The sequence below is a fragment of the Psittacula echo genome (genome assembly GCF_963264785.1).
Source record: "Psittacula echo genome assembly, chromosome: 15".
Lineage (NCBI taxonomy): Eukaryota > Metazoa > Chordata > Aves > Psittaciformes > Psittacidae > Psittacula > Psittacula echo.
Genome location: NC_137751.1, coordinates 7,964,898 through 7,985,508, shown reverse-complemented (window position 1 = coordinate 7,985,508; position 20,611 = coordinate 7,964,898). Strand labels below are relative to the sequence as shown.

At 39.2% G+C, this 20,611-nt stretch overlaps 1 protein-coding gene across 1 annotated transcript in view; it reads left to right on the top strand.

Annotated features, from left to right (window-relative positions):
• Positions 1–20,611, top strand: part of ULK2 (unc-51 like autophagy activating kinase 2) — a gene marked incomplete at its 5' end in the record, with an annotated part of 38,292 nt that overhangs the window by 13,935 nt on the left and 3,746 nt on the right. The window contains 17 exons of the mRNA XM_080629965.1: positions 372–545; positions 1,672–1,745; positions 2,704–2,805; positions 3,168–3,226; positions 3,543–3,625; positions 6,910–6,960; positions 7,365–7,453; positions 8,172–8,343; positions 9,102–9,162; positions 12,575–12,712; positions 13,736–13,881; positions 14,122–14,202; positions 16,964–17,250; positions 17,370–17,563; positions 18,073–18,182; positions 19,011–19,163; positions 19,910–20,118. Of these exons, the coding sequence (XP_080486091.1) occupies positions 372–545; positions 1,672–1,745; positions 2,704–2,805; positions 3,168–3,226; positions 3,543–3,625; positions 6,910–6,960; positions 7,365–7,453; positions 8,172–8,343; positions 9,102–9,162; positions 12,575–12,712; positions 13,736–13,881; positions 14,122–14,202; positions 16,964–17,250; positions 17,370–17,563; positions 18,073–18,182; positions 19,011–19,163; positions 19,910–20,118 (2,183 nt within the window). The remainder of the gene's footprint in view (positions 1–371; positions 546–1,671; positions 1,746–2,703; positions 2,806–3,167; positions 3,227–3,542; positions 3,626–6,909; positions 6,961–7,364; positions 7,454–8,171; positions 8,344–9,101; positions 9,163–12,574; positions 12,713–13,735; positions 13,882–14,121; positions 14,203–16,963; positions 17,251–17,369; positions 17,564–18,072; positions 18,183–19,010; positions 19,164–19,909; positions 20,119–20,611) is intronic.

Here is a 20,611-nt window from a genome sequence, read left to right as displayed (position 1 = left end):
AGACTGTAGATATATTTAATGTTCTAAACTGTGAAGTTCTTTTATTTTCGTGGCTCCTTTGCCTTTTTGATAAGTTTAAGATTTAATGGTGATTGAGAGGCTTTTTAATTATTATGCTACAATGTTGAATAAAGTAGTATAAACCCAGATCATTGAGTACTGTAACTAGTGTAAAACTATGGAGATGTGTATGTTGTTGGGAGTATATACCTTTGTAGGAAAACACTGAAGACTGGAATGTTCTGAATGTAATTTGCTATGGGTTGATTGTCTTCATTGTTCTCACAGTCAATCACTGTGAAGTTTATTGCTTTTTGCCCGAAGATAATGATATTTATTTTCTCATCTGTTAATGTGTATGTTATTTCCAGCTAAAGGAACTCTCAGTGAAGACACCATCCGTGTGTTCCTCCAGCAGATTGCAGCAGCAATGCGCATTCTGCACAGTAAAGGAATCATTCACAGGGATCTTAAACCACAGAATATTTTGTTGTCTTATGCCAGTCGTAGGAAGTCAAGTGTCAGTGGGATACGCATTAAAATAGGTAAATATGCTTTTCTCTGATGTAACGGTAAATTATCACTGTTGGATTGTTTTCCTGCTCTGAAGTGTCTTTGTACTGAAAGCACAGAGGGTGTACTGGATATGGTGTATATTAAATTTATGCAAATCAGGCAGTAAGTCTAGAATGATGAGCTTTATGCTGTAATACAGATTCTCAGTATAAGAAAGATGGAGTCATAAAGGCCTTTTTGAGTAAATCTGCAGGAAAAAGAAACCTATTTAGCTGATGTTTCTAGTATTAAGCTATTTTAATTAGACATAAATCTGTAACCTTTGAAACTTTGAGTAGCCTTTAGTCCATTTCAGTGTGTGTGCATGCACGAATCCAGTCTCAGTTCCAGCTGGGGGTGTTTTTGTGGTAGACCCTCCTAAGGGTTATTTGAGAAGTTTAGAAATGTAGGTTATGACCTATTTTTGACAGAAGAAGGTTTGGCATTGTAACTGGGGGAGATGTCAGTTGTTCAGGATACTACCAAACTCCTCTTCAGAGGACAATTAAGGCATTTTAACCTCTTGTCTGTTAAAATGTCTATTTAAAAATACCTTATTTTAAACAAGTTTACTTTCTGTGCGTTTGCTCAGCTGAAATCTGAGATCTGTTCCAACTCAATCCATCGTCTGAGCAGCTCAGAGGAGACAAAACTTCTTTCTTCTCTTGCTGGCCTTCCTTGATAGTTTCAGATGCTTTTGCCTACGTGGAAAATTCAGGCATCGGAAACTTGCCTTCTTATACTTCTACCTGATGTGATTTCACTGAAGCAGATTATATATTCATCACTCTTAATGAACCATTTATATTTAGCCGCTGACTTTAATCCTTCCCTGCTGATGCCAGACAGTGTTCTCTGCAGCTGGGAGATGGTGGAGCAGCAGTTTGTACAAACTATGCCACTGCTGTTTCTTGGCTTGCTCTTTGGAAGATAATACATTATTCTTTCAGTGGAACATAGATTTTACTATTCCATGTAGTTAGCTATACATTATACGTGTATTTTTTTCTCTCTAGCTGGTAATTGTAGCAGATTTCAGTAAGACAGACAATTTTTAAACTCTAAAAATATGAAAATTCTCTTTCTTTTCATTGACAAATGTGTTTCTTTATGTAGCTGACTTTGGTTTTGCTCGTTATCTGCATAGCAACATGATGGCTGCAACTCTGTGTGGTTCCCCTATGTATATGGTAGGTGACAGTATATTTCAGATTATGTTTCTTATCTCAAACATTCTCCTTCTAGAACAAAATAAGCTACTGCTTGCAGATTGGCAAATGCCTAATGCTGCTTCAGAAGTATTGGGGTCAGCATGCAGTTCACCTTTCCATAGTTTTACTAGTGCCTGTTTTCTTGTGATGTGGAGATCGCAGTTGTTAAAATCAGAGTCATTGAACATCTGTTAGCAATGCAGGGAGGAAAAATCTTGGAGAATTAAAAGGCAATACATCCTAGCATTATTTTTTTTTTTTCTATGAAGTGGTTTCATTCCCACTTAACACATTTTTTCCCCCTGAAAATAAGGCATTATCTCCTTCTCAGTTTCTAAGAAAATCAGAAGTGATCAAATACAGACTAGGAGTTAAAAAGCTACTTGATGTTTAATTCTGGTTATTTAATGTATTCTCGCATTTGGGGTTTATTCTGTTTGTTTGGGGTTTTTCTAAAAATTTGGGTTAATGGCTATCAATTTTTACTAAGTAGTGTGATTGTCAGTTGAGCACTGAACTGTCTGACTTGGGCACTACCACTACTGTACTCTAAGGTCATAGAAAGATATTTTGACTTTTCCTTGGCTCATTTTTGTATGTGTAAAATGGTGGTAATAATAATCCTTATGAAATGCTTTGTTATATATCCATGAGGGGCACTGCATAAACCAAGTAAATAACACTTAACCTTGTATTCCATACATGCTAATTGTTAGGTGCTTTCTTTAGAACTTTTCTAGTTTTCTGTGGTTTTGAAACATAGCTTTCAGATAGAACTTTTACCTTTCAAGTCATGTGATGCAAATTAAAATGTTAATTTTGTCTTACAATCAAGTGGTCTCTGTTAATACTGTTCTGACAGAAGAACTGTAGAATTTGTATTGCTGTGGCTTTGCTGTTCTGTTTTTCCCCTCTGAGACTTCGCTGTTCTTTCCAGGCCCCTGAAGTGATTATGTCTCAACACTATGATGCTAAAGCAGATCTGTGGAGCATAGGAACTGTGATTTATCAGTGTCTTGTTGGAAAACCACCTTTTCAGGTAACACTTTATTTCCTTTTCCCTCTTTAGTCTCATGGAAACTCCTAGGGCTTTTCCTTCCATTCATGCAAACAGAAGTAAATACTGATACCTGAATGTAGTGTCAGTGGTTCAAAGTCCAGATTATTTGAGGATAATAGCAAGGGAGAAGGTGCTCATACTTAGTCTGTGAGGTTCATGTGTTCAGTCCAGAGGAAATGTATGAGGATACACAGTACTGAAGTTACTGTTGTGCTTGGGTTTTTCTTCTTTAATGCCTCCTTTTATATGCAAAAGCCTCCTTTTTGCGTATTTGTGCATACATACAAAAGCTATTTTGTACATGAAACTAAGCTTTAATAATGTACATTTTTATTTGACAGGCCAATAGTCCTCAAGATTTGAGAATGTTCTATGAAAAGAACAGGAATTTGATTCCTAGGTATGTCACCATGGCCTTTTCTGTCACTTGAGTTTGTTGACTAAACACTTTTTCATCTTTGGGAATGCTAGGGATTCATAAAAATATTTGATGTTGCTCTCTTTGCAAGGATGTAGTATGATACCAGCGACTCGTGTTGCATCTTGCCTTCACTGTACCTTGCTGAGTTGCAAGGGTTATGTGCTAAGGCTGTAGAGCATGCATAGTAAAGATGTAGGGACGTGGCAGAATGCTGACTTTCTGAAATTTAATGTGCTATGCATTATTTAATGCATACATTAAATTTAATGCATGTTTTACTTCCTCTTGTGTGCAGTATTCCTAGGGAAACATCAGCTTATCTGGCTGACCTGCTGTTGGGTTTGCTTCAGAGAAACCAAAAAGATAGAATGGACTTTGGTATGTAATTTTTCCTTTTGCTCTCTTGACTTTCCTTGTTAGTTGCATTCATGTGACCAGAATAACAGTCTTGACCTCTTGTCCATGGCCAATTACATGAAAAGTGAAGTATATTTTTCTTCTCAGTAATCATAAAGAAGGCAGAGTAGCCAAAATAAATCATTAGGTAACTACTGTCAGTTAGTATTAAGTAATGCATGTAAATAATGACTTTTTGTTGTAAATTCATTTAATTCTTTCAGTTGTGGCCTCCTCCCCCTCCGTATTAACAGGTAGACCTTAAATTTCCTGTTAGTCTTTTGTGTTACTTTCACTGGTGTTTTCGGCTTCAGATCGGGAGCCAGATATCTCTGATCTCCATGTGGTGTTGGTTGCAGAAATGTAACAAAGTACTGGCAATGAGAGATGTGATGTTACATCAAAATTGTTTATATACGCAAATATGAGCTCCCAGTATTGCACTTGGGTATTGCCAACTGTGAAGACTTCTTTATTATAGTGAAGTATTTTTAAAAAAAAAAAAAAATTTAAGCCAAAAGCAGTAGTAACAGCAGTTGTATCTTTGTATTTTGTAAGGTCCTTAAAGTGACTGAAGTTTGCATACTGTTAGACATTACTGCAGTGCCTATTTAGGACTGCATTTTGCATCAGCTGGGAAGTTAAACCTAGTACAAACTAGAGGGATACCCTCTTAACAAGTGAACTTGTTTGGCTCCAGTTTACTTCTGTGTTTGTCTTTTTATCTGGAGATCTGTAGTTGCAGAACATTGCGCTAACTTCTTAAGATTTCAAGGCCTTGAGTCAGTACTGTTGAGTCATTTAAACTGGCTACAACTGTTGCCTTTTCAAAATTAGTCAGGAGTAGAGTTGACATTTGTGTGTGCTTTGTGCTGGCTGGGTTGTTGCTCACTTCAGTCTCAAAAAGCCTTTTTAATGCTGGGGTTTTGGTTACCTGCTACTGAAAAAGTAGTAAGGCTTTTTTCTTTTTTTTAATGCAAACTTGGGCAGCATTTGTTAAAGACTACTGAAAAGTTAAATCTTCTGTTCTTGTTAGCTGCATCTTGTATGTCACATTATTCATGTTGATTGTTTAAATGTTACAGCGCTTTGTTATTGCAGTTTTACCATAGTTGCAAGGAAATGTTAATCTTAAAATTTTAGTTAGTTAAAGAGAACTTACCTAAATACAAGTATCTTTTTCATTATTATATATCAATAGCAATGTGTTTTTATTTCTGAGCTTCATTTATAGCAACAAGATAGGTTACCCATCAAGTTTAATCTATGGAATGGCAAGAAACAGCCTAAACCTCAAAGACTTTCCATGTTCTTTGTAGATAAAGTGTAGTTCTTTCTTCATCATAAGCTATTAGTTCTTGTGATGCTGAGATCCTAGGGTGAGTTGCAACCCAAAGTAAGACATGCTCAGTTTTTATTTCAGCTTATGAAACTTCACCATTGCTCTTCAGTTATGCATGCGAGCCTGGTTTTGACGCAGTACTGAAATACACAAATCGATTCATTCATCACATGTGGTCCTTGTGTATTTGTGATAAGACAACTATGTTTGTTAGGCTGTGGAAAGAGGAGGATTCAAAAGGCATTTTAGTCCTATACTTGAAGCTTTGAAGATTTTCCTAGCTACTTTTTTTTCAACTTCTGCTATGCTTTGCTCCAAGAAATATCAAGTATTTTCTTTTTAGTAATCTGGATTTTAAAACATCAATAGTGGCATAATTAAGGTGTTGCTCTTCTGAGAGTCAGACATGGGTTTTGTGTAGGTGTAACTGACATAACTCAGCTGCTGTATGTAAAAACATTAATAGAATTCAGATCCAGAAAAAAAATCAAGATAATTGAGTAAAATGTCCCAACTGATGACAGTATTCTGGGGTTGATACATAAATCTATATGTCTAGAAGAATGAATATGTCACAAACATGGAGTTTGAGTAATGGAATCTGCTTTGCACTCTGGGTGTGCTGGTCCCTACAGTTTCTTCAGGCATGGAGAATTCACTATCATTTGTGGTAGTGGGAGAATGCATTTGTGCTTAGAAAGAAAAATAGAAAGCAGAAAGCTAGTGATGAAAGTCATGTTTTCCTTGGCTGAGCCACTTAAAGGGCCTCAAAGGGGCTGCTCTGGAATGTGCTTAGCAAAGGGAGTGAAAGGGAGAGTGTGTAACTGAGCCTAGTTGCCTGTTGTTAGAGTAAAAATAGCATTGGAAATCTTGTTGATCTTCCAGCAATATAAAGTAGAACAGCAGGTGTTGTACAAAAGCTCAAGAACACCTGATCCTCGTGTTAAAGTTAATCATTACATTGTTCTTGCATTACAGCTGAGCCTGCCTCCCTTATTGGGTCGTGAAAGAAAGTGTGTTGAATGGAGAGGAGATACTGCAGGCTTCAGATTCTTTCCTTTTTGCCTTTGTTATTTGCTTAGGTCTGATGAACAGCATTGTTTTTTCCTCAACTGTTAGAACATTAAAGTTCATGAAGCTCAGCAGTTGGCTTCCACCAACCCTCTATTTCCCCTAACTAGCTGAGGGTTGCTTCTTGTAGAATAAAACTTTCCATGTAAACTGCTACTCAGCTGGTTGTTCCAAGTCAATTAAATGCACCTCAGCATATTCATTTACAACAAAAGCAAAATGTTTCTATTGTAGCAGTCACAAGTTCACTGAGGAGATTGTTAGAGAAATTGTATAATAGTAGAGAATATAGAGAATTGTTTAATTCTGCTTTGTGCTCTGAACCAGCTGCACAAGTCATGTTCTGCTGTGGGGCTTGGGAAGGAGAGTGGCTGCTGCTCTGTTGTGATACTCAGCCACCTATGGAGCAGCATTAATAGGTTCAAAAATAAGCATCAGCCCTTGGGAGAGGCAGAAGTGAAAATACTTTGTGTTTAATGTGAGAAATGCCTATTTTGAACAGCAGATTAACTCAGAATGAGTACCATATTTGAACATGGGAAACAACTTCATGAGGAGTATAGGAAGGCTCCTTGTGTATCCTTAAGTGCAGTCATAAGATGTTCTCCAGTAATTCAGTCTGATTTGCTTTGCTGGCCATTGCTTGAAGTTCTTAAATTGATTTTTGTTTCCTTTCCAAATACTATAGCAACATATAACATAAAAGGCTTTAATCTTTTATAAGCTCGTCACCCTCTGGCTCTGAAATATTGATTCTGGGAAGGCAACCATTTATCACCATCTTCAGTGTAGTCTGTAAATTCTGTGTCATTTGTACATTTACTCACAATGGTGGTTGTTTCTTGTTCTACAGAAGCATTTTTCAACCACCCTTTCCTGGATCAGATTTCAACTGTCAAAAAATGTAAGTAGTTTTGGTTTTCCACTTACTTGTGTAAATGATGAATGATGGGGGCTGGAAGGGAGAAAGATGTGCCAAATACCATGCTAAGTGTTTATGAGGGATTTTCCTGATTCTTAACTGTTGTTGTGCTCTATTGAAAGCCCAAGTGTTGAATCCTTTTTTGTATTATGCCAAACTGAAATGTGATACTTACTTACTAGTTCCTTTGACATTTCAACTGAACTTAAAATACCCTTGGTGTCTTTAAGGATATTTAAAAAATACCCTTGTATGTTTAAGTGCTGTGCTTGTAAGCTGTGTAAAAGTGTATGAATGAAAAACAGAGGAAATGACTTTGTTTGAAATTCAGCTTTTCAAAATCTCTGTCCCCCTTTTTTTCTTTCCTCTGGGGTTTCCTCTTGTAGCTTGTCCTGTACCTGTACCCACATACGCAGGCTCAGTCTCGGGCAGTTCCTGTGGTAGCTCTCCTTCATGCCGTTTTGCTTCTCCTCCAGTAAGTTCTCTGCTTTACAGAACAATCTCTAGAATGTATTTTCTGTAATGTTTAGCCCAGGGCTACTGAATGTTAGATCTTTCAATTCTTGAACAGTGTAAGAGCATGTTTAAGAGCACAGAGCAAGTAATACCCCTCTTCTGCTAGAATTCCATGACATTTTTGTTCTTTTTTTGCACTGTGTTGTATTTTGTGGGGTTTGTGGTGTTCTTTTTTGTTAAAGAAAAAAAATACACGTATGAAGTGCTAGGGTAGCAAATCTTTAGATTTGCTAATGTGGTTTGCAACATAATTAATGGTACAGGTAACTTTTGAGTTGGCCTTTTTGGCTAAGGCCCCTTACACTGTTACAAACTAGTAACTTCAATTTTATGTGGTATTTGGAGGAGGTGCATCTGTATCATCAGGAATAATGGAATAAACCTGAATTGTTTAAATTCACAACCTATTTAATATAGAACTGTCTAAATTGACACTACAGGGGTATCTAGTATTTGAAATTTTCAAATTCAAACGCAGTTTCTGTTTCTAAATATGTAAATCTTGGGCCTTTTTTTTTCTTAACGTTGTTTGGGGTTTTTGTGTGGGTTTTTTTTTGTCAAAGCTAGTGATGACTCTTACTTTAGAAGCTTCATATTCCAAAGAGCAACTCTAAATTCTGAATCATTGGATTTACAGTGTATTTTTTAACTTTCTTCTTTTCCATCCCCCCTTCCAGTCTCTGCCAGACATGCAGCATATTCAAGAAGAAAATTTGTCTTCCCCTCCATTGGGTCCTCCGAACTATCTCCAGGTCTCTAAAGACTCTGCCAGTACCAGTAGTAAGAACTCATCTTGTGACACAGATGACTTTGTTCTTGTCCCACACAATATCTCTTCAGACCACTCATGTAAGAACCCTCCTTATTTTATATATTAAAACAGTTCTCACTTGTAACATACCTTTATGTTCTGTTATTCTTTGTCTTTTCTAAATGTGTGTCCTATCACATTGGAACTAATTTCTAGTTTGATTAATGCTGGAAGGGCAAATGTTTGGTACACCTCCATGTCCATCTGGGACATTTTCACCTTCAGCTGAGTAGCCAGATATGTCAAAGATGCCAAGGGGATTGAAAGTCATGGAAAATATTGGGATCTGGCAGTAGAACAAGAGTCAGTTGTAAACAAGGATCCTCTTAGTGGAGGCAGGCAGTTTGTTACCTCCAGGCTAAACTGAACATTTATAGTCCATGCTGTGGAGTTGTAGATAATAAACAAATGCAGGTAAAATCATAAAAAAATGTTTACCATGAAAGGTGATATGTCAAACTGGGCTTATACAGTAGAAAGACTTGGATGTAGCACATTGCCGTTTTACAACGTTGTCCAAACCTGAAGTGTCCCTAAGAAGCCTCTCAGCTGATTTCTGTATAATGCCACTAACTTGTGGTAAATATTTGACTAAATTAGTGCCTTGATCTCTGAATCTTCTGTCTTCCTCAGTTACACTTTTTTGTTGGTGGTCACAGTTTATGGAAAACTTCTCTGTGTTCACAGAAGTTTGCCAGAAGTGGTTATTCCTACAACAGGAATATTGGAGATTTAATTTTATTTAAGATTCTACTTCGTGACGTGGGCTTTCAATGTGTTCTTCTGCTCACTGTAGATGATATGCCATTGGGAGCAGCTGGCAGGCGGGCTTCGAGCGAGTTCTTGATGTGTGGAGGGTAGGTGTGCTGAGCTTTATCCAAAAGAAGTCTCATGTTCTAAAATTGATACTGCAGCTGTAGAAGGGGTTGCTGGGGTTTTGGCAGTCATGGGTTTTGCATAGTTATGTGGACTTTATCTTAAAGATTAATATGCCAAGTTAAACTTAATGTGAGTATGTAAACAGCCTGAATTCAGAAAGCTTTGCTGCAAAGTAGTTTCTCTGATGTGAATACCTGTCTATTGACAGTGGGTTTTGTCTTCACAGGCAGTCACCATTAACTATTTCTGGAAGCTCAGGAACTGTACAGAAACCATCCTCAGCCTCTTCTCGAAGTACTGCTTCTGGTACAGCTAACAGGTGTGTGATGTAGCTTGAGGATTTCTTGTCTTCTGAAGAGGTCCTTTTCTACTATATGGGTGTGTTTTTTAATTGTGGGTGGCTACTCGAAACTGAACTGAAATAGAAACTAGACCTGTTTTTTTCCAGGCTCTCTACACTTAAATGCATTCTAGCAGCTGACGGTGGCATAGCTAACTTGTGGTTCTGATGCATCCCAAAAGATCTCCTTAAGGAAAGAGAGCATTCTTTTTTCTGGTTAAATTTTGAACTGGTTGAAAGCAGAGACTTCAGAGACATAACTGACTTGTCCTTTTTGGTGTTACGAAGCACAGCACAGTCCATTTAGTGGGCCAAGATGTTGAACGCAGTGTACATTTTAAGAAGTAGCTGTGAGAGGAGAGGAACTTGCTAAACCCAGATTGCCATGGATTTGTGTCTCGTGGCTGGGTTGTCTTGTGTCTGGTAACTGGGTGCGGCTTCTGTGCAAGCAAGTACTGTAAATATTGTGTTTATGTCTTGCAAGATACTAAAGAAGCCACATGAAAGAGCTAAACATGTATTACACCTTTTCCATCAGCAGGACTGTTAGTAAGTCCTCTTTCATCCACATGGTTGTAGACGGCAGTTCTGCTAGTTTGAAGTAGAACTGATATTCATCAGTGGTGCCTGAAATCTTTCCTGTGTTATAATGAAAAATGTGAAGCTCAATCATGCTGTTTTAACTGCTCATGTAATATCTAAACAGAAGGATTAGATTTGTCATTTGACCAAGTAATGAATTTCATAATGTTTTCAGTACAAATAGAAAGAGGATGAGTGGCTAAATAGGGAATAAAGCTATTATGTTGGGTGTATTTTTGGCTTATGCTAATACTACAGGGCCGCGAGTCAGCATTATTTGTTTAGAAATGCTTGTCACAAGAAAAGTTTGCTACTTTGTGCTGATCTTTGCACAGTTTGTGAAATCTGCTGACATGGGCTATCAATACAGCTTTTAGTCTTACCTTTTATGTTTAAGGGCAGATAATGGGGGTGGTTTGTCTGTAAAGATCCATTTGCTCTGGATTGGCTGTGTACAACATATTAGAAATACATTGTCATTTCCTATTTTAAATTGTGTCAGGCGTCACAGTTCTTAGAGTTACAGATTTTATGAAAACATGTCAGTCACGTTGTCTGTACATTACTAAGTTAAGAGCTAAACAGTCATGTGATCAGAAACAGGTGCCTACTGGTCACACTTTCAGTGTCTGTACTGTAGTAGTTTGATTTAGTTATTGGTTGAGTAACTTCAGTAACTAACTGGCTGCTTGGAGCATGGTGTGAAGGAAGCAGCATGTCTGATAGTCTGCAAGGCACTGCTATTGGTTTTTTATTTCCTGAGAAATGTTCTTTTGTTGTGTGGTTTGGTTATTGTTTGAGGTTTTTTTGGGGGGAAGGGAGGAAGGGGGTTGTAAGTTTTTGTTCTGTCTTTTACAAAAGGTTGTGCCCTGTGAAACAGTGGTTGGCTCCTCAGACTATGGGAGCAAATTGCACCCATAGTTATGATGCTTTAAGTCAAGTAGAAGAAGCTGTAACACTTCTCAGACTCCAGCCAGAATGGGCAGAATAGGTAGAGGTGATTAATTGCTAATTTTGTTCTCTGGATCTCAGAGAAAGAAGATTTGCGTGCAGCACTGCACACGTCTGTATTGTGTTTTCTCTAACTAGTAACAAACCACATCAGACTGAGGATGCTGAACCAGAATTTAGCCTCGGGGCTGAGCTGGTGAGCCCTGAGGTAAGGCCAAATACTGTACCATGCTTCTCCACCATACTGACACAGCATTGCTGCCTGCAGTTAGCTCACAGAGCTTGCTTGGATATACCTACAGGGCTGTGTGAGAGCAGGGGAAGGCGTTTTCCAGGCTGAATATTTTAAAAGTAGAAGTGCCTTCATAGGCTCCTCAGTGTCACTGCCACATTTTAAAGAACAGTTGCTTCCCTTCTTCCAAAGGCCTAGGAAGCCTCCCTGTGCTATCTCAGGGTGTTGTGTTAGTCATAGCAGGCTGCCTTTGTGTGGTTTCCACTTGTGAAACCTTCCTCTTGTGTGAAAGCTTTTAGGCCTTCCACTGATTGTGTGCTCATGGATAACTTCCAAATTACTCCGTAGTGTCTAGAAACTGGGTGAGAATAAAAGGACAAAAGTTTGGGGGTTTTTTTGTTAAGGCAGTTCTGTGTGTATTAGCAAGTAGCATTTCATTCTCAGAGGCAGCAAAGAGGATAAGAGTGAGTCAGAAACTCAGATTCCTGTTCAATGCCATGCAGTCTCGTAAAACTTTTTTTACATTTCCACTAAGAATTTCTAATCTTTCTCTGAAGAGGTGGGCAATAAAGGACCAGATATTAGACTGATTATGTTCCAAAAAGCCCGTTCATTTGAAATTCTTTCCATTAATTCTGTCTTCCTTTGAAAGTATTGGTAACTGATTACACCGCAGTGGTTTGATTCCCTTATCAGATAGTATGCTGAGTAAGCCAGGTCACTGACACTTGAGTTGAACTTGGGAAGTGCTAATCTGCAGTTTGAGTCTGTGGTTTAATGTTCAGGTGTGTGGTTTTGGTCATTTTGTCAGGGGTTGGTTACATAAGAAGTTTTCCTTTCGCAAGTTCATGTTGTCTCTTGGGATATCTCTGTGCTTTAGTGGCTTTTGTACACATTCCAGCCCTGCTGCTGAACTTCCTGTTCTTAGTGTGGCGGGTTTTCCTAGAACTCTATTTTGAAGCTTGGTAAACAGAACAAGCAGATTGGCAGGAAGTCAGAGGGATCTCTGGGATGAGTGACGAAGTGCTTCAGCTACTTCTGCACTCTCAGCTTGATCTGATACTGGCCAGTATAAGAAAGGCAAGTAGTAATGAACAGTTCCTCATCTTCTCTGAAGTATTAGACCTAGATTAGGACAAGCTGAGATCATACTGCATACAGGGAGCAGCAGTAGCAGCTTATTTGCCTGTTTCCTAGATTTTCTTGAAACTTCATCAGTGGTACAGTTCTGAGAGGGACCTGTCCATCTTTATTCACCTCTTGTCTCCACACCTTCCATCTTCAGGCATTGTCAGCCTTCGGTATCCCCCCGCAGCGAAACAGCACCAATCCCGGTTCCCACTCAGCTGCGGAATTACCAGCGCATAGAACAGAACCTCTCGTCTACTGCCAGCCCCGTGTCAAACCCCCACGGATCACCAAGGTGAGTCTTGGGGGGTTTAAACTCGTTTTTCTGGGTTCTAGTTTGTGTTTGTACCTTCTCAGAGGTCCGTGCTTTCTTGCTGATGTCATTTTTTGTTCTGCACAAAACCACGCTAAAGACACTTTAAGGATAACAAATCACAGTCCTTCACAGTCTCAAGATCGTTGGATGGGCACTTGAAATTTTTCATAAAAACAAAAGGAGCTTGTTTCTTCGCTCAGCCCAAGAGGGTAAAAAGATGAAGTCTTGCTTTTTATTCCTCTTTGTGTATTATATGGCATTACATTATAAACTAGAATGTCAGTAATAAGTTATGTTTTGTTTTCACACATGTAATGATGAGGTGAATGCATTGTTCTGTAGAATATCCAGGCATTTTTTGGGATGCTAGTTAACCAGCTTGTCTATTACAAAGCTCTAGTATCCCAGGCTTATTCTTTGCCTTGTGGTTTACAGAATCTGAATGGTGAAGGTCAAACAGACTGCTTAGAACTCTGGAAATCTTTACAAAAACAAACTTGCAGTTCCTTGCATATTTTTTTAAGGATCTCTGATTTTATAGTAGTTGCTACACTTGGGAAAGTGCCTTTCTCTTAAATCATCTGGTTTTAGTTAACCTGACCTGTGGACCTGACCCACTATGAAAACTGTCATAATCTTTGTTGACGTAAAAATGAGCATTTGCAGCAATACATTTCACTTGATTGTAAAACTCAAAATTTGATGACTTGAAAATTAGGAATCCATGTACTAAGGGATATCCGGTTTAATTTTCTCCAGTTAACAGACTATTATGGCATTGAAAGTTAAAAAGTCAATGTTGAACAAAGGGAATTAAATCTTGTTTGTTTTCAGTATGGGAAGCTTAGCTTAAGTTAGTAGCTTAATAAGCTTTAACGTCATAGCTTTCTCTTTAAATGTCAGTATTTTCTTTATCTGATATACTTCTTAGGGGATTCTGAAGCTTATCTCAAGGAACCACGGTTACTGTAGTGTGTGTAACCAGTCTTTTCACCTTGTTAGAGCTGGAGTTGTGAGACGCTCAAATACCAGCCCGATGGGTTTCGTGAAGATGGGCTCCTGTTCTCCAGTGCCAGCTGACACTGCACAGGGTGTTGGGCGCAGGTTATCCACAGGATCGTCTAGACCCTATTCTCCTTCACCACTAGGTAAGCCCATAAATTCTTAGCAGAGAAGGTAAAGTAAAGGTTTATCTGGAACAGTAATTCAGAACACTAATTCTTGCTTGAAATTATCTTAAACCAAAATCCACCCAACCAGGTCACATTTGAGGAGTAATTTCTGTTAAATGACTCACAGAAGTAAACTAACTCAATTTTATTTTGCTTTACCTTCATCTGTAGGTGAAGTATAAAGTGTAAATTCACATTTTTATTTTGTTTGCATAGTTGGAACCATACCTGAGCAGCTTGGACACTGTTGTTGCGGACAGCTTCAAGGACATGAATCAAGGAGTAGAAACTTCTCAGGTGAGTGACTTTGGACAGCATAACCACTACTGTTTTGATAGAGCTTCTAAAGCTTTTTGTGAAGGGAGAGGAGAGCCAACATTACCTTAGTATGGGTTAATAGGAGACACTGGGTAAGCAGTGCACTGACTTTCTGTAGAAACTTAGCCCACTTGTGGCAGAATCAAGACACCTTTCCACATAACTCCCTACACAGTAAAGGAGTAACTAAAATTTCTTTTTCCTGAGATAAAAAAGCAGCTCTGGTAATGCCTGTCTTGAAACAGGGGTGGAAGTGGATGGATTATAATGAATGGGAGTAACATGCTTCTCAGAATCTGGTTTTGATAGACCAGATCTGTTATGCCAGCCCTCAGAAAAGGGAGGGAGAACTGCCAGTGTACAGCATGCAACACATTTTCGTCATTCCCTTGGAAATTGACTGGGATCTGATGTTAGTGTTGCTAAGCATTCAGTAAGCCTTGCAAGTCATAAATTATGGCATACCAGCAGGAGAAGGGGAAAAAAAAGATCTGGGAGAAATAGGACTTGTTTTGAGACTGTTAAAGATGGAATTGCACTGTAACGCCAGAAGGATTGGGCATAAGAATATGCAATTCAGCAACACATTCTGCTCTATGTACATTTTGGGTGCATTTTCTTCTTCTTCTTCTAAAATACTAGTTACGCTCTTCAATTTGACTTTCTAAGAGGTGGTGTTGAAACTATATTATGGGGTTTTCCCCTGTTTTAAACACTTCCCAAAATCATCTGGGGATGAGCTTTCATTTCTTGGAGTAGCCATATTTCATATCTGAGAGTGGTTTCATCTGTAACATGTCTCAAAAATTGCCTTCCTAATTGCTGTGCCATTGGCAGTCTCAACAAAAGACAAGGCATAAGTGAAGCCACAGATTTTAAATAGTCTCTTCTCTTAAAAAGAAAAGGGGATGATGTGAAGAGAATACATGTTAGTATGTTTGTTTCATCTTTTCTTTGGATAGAATTTTGTAGGGCTTTTGGTTTAGTGCTTTTTGCCAGTGTCAAACTGACTTGTGACATATCAGAGCACTGGTTTTATGGCTGTAAGGTGATGGGGTTTTTTAATGTTTCATTTTTTCATGTATTTCCTTCATTCTTTTCCTACTTGACTTTGTCTTAATTTCATATGAATGCAGTGGTGTTTCTGTTTGTAAAATACCACAAATTGCAGTGTTTAAATGGCTACAGGAAGCTGCCTTTTGCTTGTGGGTAATGGGAGGTCATCTGTACTGAGATTTTCTAAGGAGTGAAGATGTCTGTCATAATGTAGCTTCTGAACTAATTGAGCTGCTTCTGCTGCCAGTGACAGCAATGGACAAACTTCTAATTCAGAAGCCTTCCCCGTTGTGGCAATGATACTAGAACAGTAAGCAGTGAGATTTAAGATTAGTTTCTAAAGTGACAGGTGAGGACTTTCAATGCTATGAGACAGACAAGCAGAGGGATTTCAAACAAGCAAATTCTTGGCTGGGAAGTTAATGAGAAATAGACTTGATCTTTGCTGGAGCGGCAAGCAGAAAGTCTATTCTAAAACATACTGTTTAATGGAGTGGAATGAAATAAAGTAGCTCTTATTCAAAATGTAACTACCCAAAAGCACAGGCTTAGGAAGGTTGAAAGATGTCTCAACAGCTGGGCACTTTACTGAGCAAACTGCAAGAAGTTTATGATTTTTGTTTTTCTTTTCTGAGCATACAGTTATGAAACAGAGCCTATTTCAGAAGATTGTCTTGGCCAGCTCTTAAACATCTTACATAGTTAATATGGTTCATTTTCAGTTTTGCCTTTTTTTTAACATGAAATTATTATGTTTTTAACATGACATTGTCACTTCAGTGTCAGTTCTTTGAGGTTACTGAGACAGGCATTTTACCTGGGACACTGCAGCCATTAAGCTAAAGTCTTATGTACTATTGCAGAGTTTCTCATCAGAGACATAAAAATACCACAAGGAATGTGATCACATTTCAGGTTCCTTTTTTTGAAAGGGGGGAAGGGCACCTTTGGGTGGGTGAGGTGTTCATAAGGGAGATTTCCCCAAAGCCCCCTCTATTTAGATGACTGCTTATAGCTCTTCCATTTCCATTTGTTTTAGGGGAAACTTTACACTCCTACTAAATCGTGGACTTGCTTTGTACATCATAAGCTTTTTCAAAACATTCAGTCTGACAGAGTAAAAAGTAGATGACTGCCCAAAGTAATGATCCCAAACTGTTCTATTTGAATAACGTGGTTATTTTTAGTACTTAGTTTTCTTGCAGGATCCATGAGGTGAGCTGCCTTTTGTGTCTGCAAATGAAGTCAGTACGTACAAAACAAGTCACTAACATGTAATGTCACATTCACACACTTGTTTGTACAATCAATCCCAGTAGTTGAGAACCTCTGTTCAACCTAGAGCCTTGATGGCTGCACTTGAAATTTCAGTATTGGTTATGCCATTCCTGCTGAATCTAACCACTTTATTTGCCTTGATAGAGGTTGCCGGAGGTACTGCAGTTGCCACTACAGCTGTCACCTTGAAATCCTGCCGATTTGGCAGCTTAAACATTCAAATAGCCGACAGGCTAAATCCGTTCTCCTTGCCATCTAGGGAGTTAATGATCAAAAACAACTCACAATATTTGCAGTCCCATCGCCTTGCAGTTTAATGTTGATATCTCTGGCATTTTGGGCTCTGTTGATGTATTTTCCAAGCACTGCAAGAGGAATATTACTTCATTATTTTTCATCCCCACAGGTTCTCCAATACCACCATCTCAGTCTCCGCAGTCACTTCTGATGGGAGCAAGGTTGCAGAGTGCACCTACTCTCACAGATATTTACCAGAACAAGCAGAAGCTCAGAAAGCAGCATTCAGACCCAGTATGCCCATCCTATGCTGGGTATGGATACAGTCACTCTCCACAGCCAAGTAGGCCAGGTAGCCTGGGAACATCGCCTACCAAACATATGGGATCGTCACCTAGGAGTTCAGACTGGCTGTTCAAAACTCCATTACCAACGATCATTGGCTCTCCTACTAAGGTTTGTTAAGTTTGCCACTGTCAGTAAAATGTGGTAACACACTGCCTGAAATCATTCCCAGTAATATTGTGGGGGTTCTAACTTCAGTTTTTGTGTGTTCTTGGTCTTGATTCTTAAAGGCAACTGCTCCTTTCAAAATACCTAAAACTCAAGCGTCCTCAAACTTGCTGGCCCTGGCTAATCGCCAGGGCTTGGTAGATCCCCCACTGCAGCCTAAAGACATCACTGACCCAAGGGATTTCACACACTTCCACTCAACCCAAGGAGGTGAAAAGCAGGCAGGAGAACAGCACAGTAAAACTACCTTTGGCAGGTAGGTATTGTAGTATTTGTAACCTGTAAAGCTGGGTAGGTAACTTGGCAGAAGAACGTACATTGCACACAGCAACTGGAGGGGAATAGCATGCAAAAGTGAGCTGTGAGGAGATGCTGCGGTTTGATGTATACAACAGAAACATTTTGTACTGTGTATAAATATAGCATGGACTTCCTGAAGCGCTTTGTGTTGCTGTCTAGTTCTCTTTCATTTTGATTATCTGAATATGGAATTTCATTGCCTCTTTGGAGCCTGCTCAGTTTTTGCTTGAAAATTTATATGATAAAATTTGCAGTATATCTTTTTTAAGAGAAAAGGGTATCTTTGTTTTTATAGTTAGCCCTGCTTCAGTAAGTCCATGATGAACAGCGAGTTTTCAAGCTTTTCTGTACTTTGAAGAATTCCCTATAATACCAAGAATCTGAAAGTCATCCTTAGTTGCAGGTTAGATAGGAGGATCTCACTGAAGAACTTTTGGTGTGTGTTCATAACATTTTTCTGTCTAGGTCTGTTAGTACTGGGAAGCTCTCAGATCAACAGGTAAAGACTACCCTTGGTGGCCAGTTATATCAAGGCAGCACAGACAGCCTCAATACGGAGCGACCAATGGATACAGGTAAAAAACAGATGGATACATCCAAGCTTTCTTTATGTGCTAGGTTTTTTATGGAGTGCCAACTAGATGCAGTTCTGCGTCCAACTTCAGTAATTGGCTCTGACAATTTTTAGCCTCAGTACAGCAGGGTTTGTTTTTTTTTTCTAATCTTTAAGAGGGGATATGTTCCATTTCTTTAGCATAGCTTAAAAATAACAGAGACAGGAAAATGGCTATTTCTGTGCTAAACAGAAATATCTTAACTGCCTCTACTGGCTAGAAGGGTTTGGGATCTTTTTTGTTTGGTTTTTATTTTTAATACCACATTTTGTGGCTGTTTCATTTCCTAATTACACCCTGTTTTCATATGAAAGACAGTTTATGTAGATCTGGGTCATTTCTTCTTTTCTCCTCCCTCCCCCAGCTTATCTCTTGCCACAAGTGGCCACCAGAAGTTCTCACCTTGTTTTTGAGCAGATGGAAGGAGTTCTGCAGACAGGGCTGGTCTTCAGCCTGCAGACCTGTCATGGTCTTGTTTGAAATTTTTCTGTTGTATCTTTTGCTGCAGGACTGGTGGTGTCTGCAGGCTCTCAGAGAGCCTCTGTTGCTCTTTCCTAGGTGAGATTAGAGCAGAGAGACATTAAAAGATATGTGTAGGCTGCATCTTGTCTCTTTTTGTGTATCATCAAGGCTGTCCACTCAGTTTGTTTTATTGGCTGTCAGAACTTCTAACTAGTCCAGATCTTGGATCTACATCCAAGCATGTTGTACTGCAGTGCTCCAGTTTGCTGCATTTAATTACCTGATTATATCTAATAGGGACTAATTTGCTGAAATTCTCTTTTCCAGCTCCAGCAGGGGCCTATGGAATGGCAATGGCACCTCCTTCCATGGGAAGCGGGGCAGGTTCTCGGGCTGTTATGTTTACTGTTGGGTCCCCTCCAAGCAGTGCTACACCTCCTACCTGCACCCATATGGTCCTCAGAACAAGAACCACCTCAGGTAAAACTTCTCTCACTAGTCTGGACTATTCTCAAACACAATATTTGGGCTTGCCCAGTTCTTGGGCCAGTAACCTGATTACTGCCTTGCACAGCAGGTGCAAATCCTCTAGGCCATAGTATAAAAGTAGTCTGTAAAGTAGAGATTAATGTCAGATGAATTCTGCCCTTTTTTCCTCCTAAAGAGATAGTGAGAGGCATAGATTTACAACACAGCAGTGTGTAACCTGAGTACACAGCTTTACTCCACCACAGGAAGTGTAATAGATCTCTGTGACAAAGGTGGAAAGGAAAAGTTGGATTTCTGATTCTGCTTTTTTGCCTGCTTCTGTGCATTATACCAGAAATGGTACACAAACAGTGTGAGCTGACTGCATTTGGGTATGCATCAACTATGTTGCCAGATATCAAAGGTCTCAAGGTAAAGGGTGTCATCTGCTCAGGATGAGCAGGAGTGTGCTGCAGTGTGCTTTTGTGAACTATAGCACAATCTTCAGTGTGTACTGTTGGACTCTGCCCTGGAACCCTTGTCAGCCATTCCCAGATTCTTCTGTATTACGAATTGTCACTGTTCATTGTGGTGTAGCCTTTGCATTCTCCACAGACTGATGTAAGGAACAATCAGGAGAGCTTCCCAAGAGTGAATCTGTGCTGACTATTGATTTGTCATTTGCAATCAACTGCAGCCCCAGTGCTGTGAGATGGAACAACCTATTAGACTGAATGTGTGTGTTGTTTTTCTTGTAGTTGGATCAAACAGTTCTGGAGGGTCTCTCTGCTCTACTAGTGGCCGTGTATATATGGGCTCTCCTCCTGGTATTTATATGGGTTCTTCTCCTCCGGGAGCCGAGGCAGCTCCAAGTCTGAAGTACATGCCTTATGGTACTTCGCCTCCCAGCTTAGAGGGCTTTATCACTTTTGAAGCTCCTGAATTGCCTGAGGAAACTTTAATGGAGGTATAGAAAAAAAAAAAAAAATGTTTTATAATGTGTAATGCTGCTAAAACAGAGACATGGTAAAACCAGGACCATTCAGTGCACTTTGTAGCTTCCTCTTCACTGTCTCACATGTTCCTTTATAAGATCTTGAAAATATTCCTGTATCAATAGTGACCAATTTCTCTTTAGTCATTATTCCTGGCATATTATGTATTTGAATAGGTAACTAAAGGAAAATGATTGCTGTTGTTCACCAGAGCCTTCCAAAGAGGCCTCTGTTTTAATGCCAAGTCTCTGGATGTGGGTGCTGACAGTAGCAATATCCCTCTGGGCATTGCTTTTAGCTGCAGCTTTACAGTCGGTGGATGACGTTAAATCCTACTTGTGGGAAGAGTGTCCTATATGGTTTTTTTTTAATGTGTGGAGGAGTGACACTTTAAAAACACAAATTGGGGCGGTCTTTCACCAGACTGCTATCCTTAGGCTGTAAATTTCTCAAGACAGATTGATG